Genomic DNA, 8,901 nt, shown 5'->3' with positions numbered 1-8,901 from the left:
GCCTTGGAGAGGTGTGGCTTCTCGCCTCCATGCGGAATTCCTCACAGCATAGTCAGGCACCCTGTGCAAAAACAAAAAGACGCAGAAGAGTAAGTTACAAAAGCCATAGGAGGGTATCCATCCTGCTGGATTATTCATTATCTCTCTTTCAGAATACCTGCATCCTTTTTGAAAGCCAAGAAAACCCAAAGTGCATTCAGTTTTCAGACCAAACAATGACGTCGTAGGAGAGCAGTACTGGGGTTACTGTGAAAAAAACTGTAAACATGTAAGAGGAAACCAGTAAGCATTCACTCAGCAAAAAAACTGACGATGGAAAAATTAATGACTTGTTTTTAAAAAAGTCAAATTCTTAATGTCTCACATCCTGTCTTGTTTAGACTCGGGGAAACAAAATACATTCATCTGGAAACAGCTGGATGATCTCTTTTCTTTTCTCTGGTTTGAAGAAGGAGAAACGCTTTTTATTCATGTATTGATTTAGTTTCTTACAGCGCCTCAGAGCAGAGAGACTTGAAAGGAAAAGGCAGTTTGTGGAAGTGTGAGTCCACAAATATCATCCACAGCCTCACGGACCTGTTTGGGATTTTTAAAGAAGAGTGTGTGAGAAATCCAAGATTTCAGGTCAATCTAAAAGGACTCGGAGGTTCAAACTTTACACAATGTCCTCAGCTGCCAAGCTCTCTCACATTTCCCAAACATCTTTGTGACAGAAAACAAAGAGTTCTGATGTCTTCAAGATTAACGTCATGTATTGGGCAAAAATGGACAAAAAGCCTTATAACTTAGAAATATGACTCTTACAAGCACGGTGTGTATTGGCGACATATTGAAAGTACTATATAAAGATGTAAAATATGTCACATTTGACCTCTGACCTCTACTTCAAGGTCAGTGGATTAATCTGAAGGTCAAAGTGATAGAAATGCTATATAAAGCTGTGTTTCCTTGCGCCAATATTTACTTTTACAGTCTAGGGATAGGGGTTGGTATATGGGAATTGTAACGCTACTTTTGACCTCTGACCTCTTCTCTGAGTTCAAATAAGGTCAAACTTTCGTAAAATGTCTTCACCTCATTTCACATCTGCCTTTTTTTCAAGTTGACCCAAAATTTTCATGTTGAGCTGGTCCTGGCAGATGTTTGCTCCTTGCTGAGCCTGGTTCTGCCGGAGGTTTCTTTCTTCCCACTGTCACCAAACAGCTTTCTCTGTATTATTTTAAGGTGTTTGCCTTAAAGTATGATATTCATTGGGCTGACTGTTGTTTTTATTTGATGTTAAATTCAATTGAATTGAAATTAATAAGGTTAAGGGTTAAAAAGCTCAAGTTATTAGTGTCCAGTTATTTCCTAATCAATAGCTATTATCCATTACCTACTCTATACAATACTGTTCCCAGTGATTGAGCCACCTTAGTGGAGGTTTGGCTTAATATATCTGCTAGATTTATGTTTCCTTGTCTATTTTATGCAGTGTGGCAGGTGTTTGACCTGTACAGAGAGGGGTCATGCCTGGCCCCTTTAAGTCTAGCTGACTTTAGAGCCTGCAAATGCTCTTAACACATCAGAAGAAAGGCCAAGAAGGTCTTAACCTTTTAGGTGGTTGAAGTGTGGGTCAGGAGGTTTGGCTTGATGTAGTGAGCTTGTTATTTTTTTTTTTACATATGTTTTTTTTTTACACACAGACACACACACACACATATATATATATATATATTTAAGGCATAAATCTGATCTATCTGACAGCTATATATTGACTAGGAAAAGTCAGAATGCCATGATCAATCTTGTAGTATATATAGTTATTTTAATAGATATCTAGCATTAGAAGGCATGTAGTGGGGGGAAAACTTGGATGTGCACATTTAAGCACATCACACGTTTACTGCATAACTTAACAATGCACAGACGGGTCAGGACCTGACGGTAAATAATGTTTCGTGTTCTACTGCAAACCGTGCAGGTCAGCTGTAACACAGATTTCAGGGGTTGTTTTTTTTTTAATGCTTGCCAATAAAGCTACCCTCCTCTGGATGGACCGTGTGCTCCACCTGAGCTGTCAGATATATCTATGACACGGACGTTTACTCTGTGAAAAGCGGCAGAATTTAATATTTCCCAGAGAATAAGTGAAGGAGAAAGGTGGAGATGAAATAGAGAGACACAGGGCAACTATCGTATAGGAAAGAATAATAGAGAGAGCAAAAGGACACATTTAGGTGCACGATATGTACTGTAAGAACTGATGAAGATGGTCAGATATCTGGACTTACATGTTCTTGAATTCAGTCTATTTAATCACTTTTGCTCAGTTATAGTTGAATATTGTATGTAAAATTGGTTGTATTTAAACCATTGTGAATGAGTTGTTGGCCTATAATCTGTCAAACACATTTCAATAAAGAACACTGGGGTTAGAATCTGCAGTTTTGACAAATTGACTTTTGCATATCTTTTATATATGCAGGTAAAAACATTTTTATAGTGTCACCTACATTTGAAGTGTCTTTTTCAAGCAAGATGAGACGACAGAAAATGCAAGACATTGACACAAGCATTGCATATTTTATAAAGATATCTTAAGTGTCCTAAAATGGACTGACCCTGTAACATAAAGTAGGTATAACAACGTAGAGTCAGAAAGATACTTGCAAAACAGGTAATTTTGTGTATATATCCCTTTGAATATTCTGTTCCTTTTTATATTAATTAAATAAATAAATAATAATAAATAAAGCCAAACAGAAACATCGACATTCACTATTTGGAACACGCTCACTTTCTGGCACTACACCTCAGCTGTAGACCTCCCTTTTTTTAAGCGGTACGGAGGCTGCAGTTGTCAAATGTCTCCAGCAGATGGCAGAAATTCTCTGTCAAAAAGAGGAAAATGGAGCTTAAACAACAGCCCATTAATTATATTTAATTACATAATAACTGTGGCTGAGTATATTATACAGAAACAATTTTAACATTAAAATAAACTCCAAATACTGAAAGACTTTGACGGAAAGATTTATTTTCTTTTGGTCGAATTGCAAATTACCACCAGCCTGCTAGGAAATGGCTTCACGACAGGCTTTACGACACCATCTACTCGCTTTACAACTGTTTTGGAGGCTCATTCAAAATGGAGTAGATCTTGAAGAAGTTAGGGTCAGCGGATCTAGCTTCATTTTCGCGTGGGTTTTACAGCAGTATCTTGTTCCTTAATAGAGTATTTGTAGCCTCAGAAAAATGACAGAAGAAAAGAAGACGGGCTCTTTGGGGTTCTTCTCGAGCTACGACGATTTGAGCGACAGCAGCAACGACAGCGATTCGGATGACCAGGGGGGAAGCCGAAAGAAGAAAGCGGGGACCGAAGCCGAGGGGAGCGCTCGGTCCTCTCTACCGGGAACCAAGCGAGATGCCGGCGGAGCTCCGTTACCCAAACCCGACGAGCTGTTTCGCTCCGTGTCCAAACCCGCTTTCCTCTATAACCCGCTGAATAAGCAAATAGACTGGGACAGCCTGACGGTCAAAGCCCCGGAGGAGGTACAAATACATGTTGAACTGCGGTTAATATGACCACAACAAGCACGCTCTGATGTGCTAGATGAGTGTAAACACTGTACGAGCCACAATTAGCAGATTATCGGCTTCACCTGTGCTAGCTCAGGCTGCCCAGTAGTGGTCGCTGTTTCTTTGCTTGCTGATGCACACAGTGTAGCTCTATCTGCAGTGGTTGGTTGGAGACGTTATCAGACTTTTGTAACGATATTCATATGTACAGGCTGTGCAGAAGTATTGAGCCATATTCATTTCCTCATAATTTACTTCCATAGAGCCTTTCTAAGTGGTCTTCAGCAATAGTTCTTCCAAACAAGGTGTGTCATAAGCGGATGAACCAATCTTGTGTCTACAGTTAACAGACAACTTGGCAAAGAACCGATTTTAAATAGAATTTTTAGGCACTTTGTTACGATCAGCCTGTTGAAAAAACATATTATTTGTTAATTTCTTCGGATGACCCTATGAAAATGCCAAAGAGTGCACAGGTTGACAGTATAAAATAGTGTCTTTGCACCAATAAGGTGATTACCAAAGAGCTAAAAATGTGATGGCATGGTGTGCAGAGTGTTGTTAAAAACTCCGTGGAAGCTGAGGCCACTCAAATAAGTGGCAAGTCTAACAAAACAAATAAGAAAGGCATCATCTACAGCTGATGAACTGTATCTGAAAATCGTGTTCTTAACAAGTAGGAAAACAAATCCAGCAAGGGCCTGACACAAGACCTGAGAGAGAAATCTGGCCCTGTAGTTGGTCCATCTACCGTTTGCCAAAGCCTCATCAGAAATGGTCTCGGTGGAAGGGTTGCTGTCCAGAAGCCATTCTTAATGAAGGAAAGGAGGAGAAAAGGTTGAGGTTTGCCAGATTACACAAGAACTGGACTGAAAAACAGGGAGGGATGAAAGACTTGAAAATCTTGGTTTAAATTGGAGGTGGTCAGGAGAGAGGTACAATGGTGACTGTCTACAGTCATTAACAGTCATAACCATTGTGTTTTGATGTGGACTTCAAGAAACCTGAAAAACTATCCCTTTAGGCTACTTAAAGAATTTAAAAGGAAGCTAAAGTTGTCTAATATTGATGCTTTTCAGCATCATTTTTGACTTGCATGCCGTATTTTCATTTGTGTTTGCACATGTTCCAATAAATCGCTGTAAATATTTTGCAACATCTAAAGAATTGAGGTGTAGCTTGAGACTTTTCCACAGTCTTGCACATGTGTGATGTCATTCTGGTGCATGAAAGATGTTTTTCTGTCTTCTCTCTTTGCAAGTGAATGAGGCCAATAGAAACGATGTTAGGAAGACTTTTCATTATAACGTAGTGCAGTACAGCAACACCACAAGCCATAACCTCAGTGTTAACAAGTCAATATATATCTACTGTGAACATTATAAAGTGATTGAGTGATTCACATATTATAATAGTTATATTTCTTGTTTATTTTAAAGAGAATTTACTGTCTTTAATCTCTTATGGAGACTAGCTATGATCACCTTTGCTGTTTGACTTTCTCTAAACCAATTTTCCACTTTTTTTCCCTTGAAGGCTGCCAGAGAATTTAAGCCGTGGAAGACAAATGCCGTGCCCCCGCCTGAAAGTTACACTGCAGAGCCAGAGAAGAAGAAAGGACCTCCCCCTGGAATGGACATGGCTATAAAGTGGTCCAATGTGTACGAGGACAACGGGGAAGACGCACCGCAAGCTTATACAGGCAAAGCTCGTTTTCTACCTGAAGAAGAGCAACCCTCAGACTCTGGTGAGTTTCAGTTTCATTCTCCTCATCACAGCTCTTTTATACCGTTGTGCAATACCCACAGGCTTTAAAATCCCAATAAATTTTGATGTGTATTTAATCCTATGTTATTTGATAATTTGGCAAATTAGCAAGAAAGTATGAACTTGTGATAAGCAAAAGAACTACATGGAAATGAAACAAGGGCAATACAGTAGATACCAGAGGTGAACATTGTGTTAATGTTTTCAATTTGTTGAAAAAGTTGTGTGTGAGGATTTTTGGACTTCTTCAGAGAAGAGCTGGAAGTTGTTAACAAAGATTTATTTGATTTGCTGCCACAAAAATGTGAAATAAATGATACCAAAAACTAAATAAAAGTATCAGATTATAAATGTAAACATCTGTTTCAGGCCAGTCTTTGTGTGTTTAATCAATACCCAAAGATGCGAAGCATAATATCAGCTGCATCATTCCACCTACGTATTTCCATCCAACTATATGTAACAAATGAGTGCAATGCAGTAAAATAATGAGGGCGTTTGCTCTGCTTTCTGCTTTGCACCTGCTTGGAAAATGTGGACTTGTTTATTTAAACAATGTGCTGTTGAGAAATAATAATAAAGATTATGTTTTACTCTCCGTCCCTCTACAAAATCCCAAATCCATCCAACTCGTCATCTGCTGATCAGATGAGGAGTCAGAGAAGCCAGGGCTGTCTGCCAAGAAACGGCGAGTGGAGACCTTCCAGCAGAAGGAGAAGAGGAAGAGGGACTTTGGACAAGCCACATCTGACAAGAACTTTGTTGAAGAAGAGAAAAGGATCCTCAGGCAAAAGATTGAGTGAGGACCAAACTTTCTGCACCCAGGAAATTGTCTGCAATGTAAATCTTTTCCATCAGCAGGGAGCATTCACTGCATTAGAGCATGCAATCATAGAGCGTTGTTTTATCTGTATGTACATGTTTTAATTTGAAGCAGTAGTTTGTTTTTTCAAGACTGTGAGCACATAAGAATTTTTTGATTTGATTCAGTTTGCAACATTGTTAGCAGTGCTTAAATTTATCAGACCAGCTGCCATAAGCACAAGAACATCTGTGAAAAACTTGTTTAAAGCTCAAACTTGTTGTAGTTTTTTAGGTAAATGACAAACTGAATTCACACTTTTATACCCAAGTCTGAGCCGGCACACTGAACTACAATGACAAGTCGGAAATGATCGATCCCGCTACGAGGCCCAAATTATAAACCACTAACACCATTGTTTCTGTTCAGGAGTGCAGGTAAATAACTTTGAGGTGGCATCTTAATCAAAAATAATAATTTACTGGGTTTTTTCTGCTTTTCAGTAAAACAGTTTGAAAATTGCTGGAAAAAATAGTTATGTATTTAACACTAAAAATATAATTCAGAATAAAGATGGATTATCTGTTACAGAAACATAAAATGATTTTGGTAATTCCAATATCTTTCATTTGGGGGAGCTGTGGTATAAGCCTTACTCTGGGTAGTGGTCTAATAAATCTTTTAAGCACTGTATATCATGTAATATCAAAAAACATCATTTGATGGCCCCATTGCAAAGGCTAAAGGCTAACAGCTGTGATTTTGGACTTAATAACAAGCTAAGGGGGTATTTTAAAGGCACAATGATAAAGGATATCACAGCTGTACAAAAGTGATCATTTCCAAACAATTAACGTTGTGAGATTGTTCTTGTTTGACTCTGCTGGACTTCAATTATTCACCAGGATTGTTTTTAGTCATAGCCATTAGGCCTGAAGGCCAAAACATGTTGACTTGTAAGTGTGTTTACTTCCTGTTTTATAAATTTAATTAAGTATAATAACAGTGATGTTTGGCTGTGGTGGGTTACTTGGTCTGTACTTTGTTTTGTGTTGTATACTCACTGCCCATTCACCACCAAAATATGATTGTGTGTTGTTCTTTGAAATCTGAAATTGCACCATTCCCCTGTTGTTCCTGCTTATGGCCACTAGATGTCGCCTTTAGGCTACACTGAAACTCCATCAATGTTTATGGTGAGGTCAGCTGTGTGACTGCTACTCAAATTACAATCAGGAGCTGTGTATATATGTTGTGTCTGTCAAAAAGGGAGTGGCAATCTTTGATTTGGAAGTTTGTGTCGTCTCAGTTTTCTTGAGGTGCTTGTTCCATTCAAACTGTTGATTCAGTGTCATGTACCAGGGACTACAACAGGAAATAACCTCCTATATGTTTATTTAGACTACGTCGAGTATTGGAACACGTATTTCTTTGTGGATCTTTTATTTCTTCCAGCAATTCTCTGAATTCAGTGTTACGGTATATTTATAGCTTTCTGGGCAACATAAACCATTGAGGCAATAAAATTGTTTATTGAAAAGAGTCATTTACCTTTTAAGTTGCAAAGTCTGTTTATTTATTGAATAGCTTATTTGTTTATTTTTTAGCCATTAAGTTTTTTAGATTTGTGTTATCAAAGCAACAGACTGTAAAACTCACAATCCATTTTTTAGGTTCCTGTGGCCATTGGAGTAAATATAATGGTTTTCCGAGAATTGGGGAAAAAAAGTTTCCACTTTGCAACAGTTTAGTGATCAGAGGAATTCCTGGTCTATCTGTCATCATGGGTTGACATGAAATAGTGGTGAATATGCTTCTGATAAAATTCCAGCCTCCAGGTATGTGCCTGGCCTTGTCTGAAATGTGTACCAGGGCCTGCAGAACAGCAGTGATGAACTGATTTTTATCAGCTGTATTTACGCACAAATAACCCCTCTCTGTACTGACTGAATGAGCAAAGACCAGCGAGGTCATATCCATCAGTGTTTAGGAATTATTCATCTCATTGTCAGTCTGGAAATTTCCCAGGAGATGGATGTTTTGCAATGCGTTGCCTTTAGAAATACAATTCCAGCTTAGTTTTTGTGAGGTTTTTTTGATGCTGTTGAATTGTTTCTGTCTTTGATATGATATCCACAGCATTCTTTGACTTGAGCCTCTTTGTCTTATAGAGATCATTTTACCACAGGAAAGCATTTTTCATCCCGCCAGCAGTCACACATGGCTAACCTTATCCTCTTATCTTTAATGAAAGAGAACATATTAGTGTTATGTTACACACTTTTAACAAAAACAGAATGAATGCAGCAAAACTTCACTTAAATTCTCAATATCTAAATCGCATTTTAACAATATAACATTTTGTGGTCATTTGAAGGAATAAAACAGTACTAATGTGAAGTTAAATTGCAAGAGATTTCCAGTTACGGCTGTTCCCTGGATCACTCTGCTCATTGAGGAGTGTGTGTCACTCTAACCTTAGATCACTCTTGACACATTTACTGGAAGGTCAAGACCTCATCATGACCACCGAGTATTCAGGGGCCTTTACTAAGCTGGCTCCCAGCAGCTGCTGCTACCTGACTTATGACATTTTCACACTGTCAGCACAATGTAGCAGCTTGTATGTAAATGTAACCATGGCTGCTGTCTGGTGCTGCTGGGAAATTGGGGCCAATGAGAGAAAGAATACACCTAACAGCAGCTAAATGCAACTTCACATGTACAATATATACCAGGTTGATCATCTTATGATTGGCATGATAGCGCGG

General features: G+C 38.6%; 1 protein-coding gene across 1 annotated transcript; it reads left to right on the top strand.

The window, feature by feature from the left end:
- Nucleotides 1-3,072: 3,072 nt before the first annotated feature.
- cunh1orf52 (chromosome unknown C1orf52 homolog) lies at nt 3,073-7,680 on the top strand. The gene is made up of 3 exons (XM_005736963.2): nt 3,073-3,534; nt 5,098-5,308; nt 5,977-7,680. Exons 1-3 carry the CDS (start codon nt 3,238-3,240, stop codon nt 6,129-6,131), a joined length of 663 nt encoding a protein of 220 aa, XP_005737020.1. The 5' UTR covers nt 3,073-3,237; the 3' UTR covers nt 6,132-7,680.
- Nucleotides 7,681-8,901: the final 1,221 nt, after the last annotated feature.

Source organism: Pundamilia nyererei, unplaced genomic scaffold (genome assembly GCF_000239375.1).
Source record: "Pundamilia nyererei isolate P.nyererei 1_Seehausen unplaced genomic scaffold, PunNye1.0 scaffold00072, whole genome shotgun sequence".
NCBI lineage: Eukaryota > Metazoa > Chordata > Actinopteri > Cichliformes > Cichlidae > Pundamilia > Pundamilia nyererei.
The sequence above is the reverse complement of the archived record's forward strand: the minus strand, read 5'-3'. Positions and strand labels throughout refer to the sequence as shown.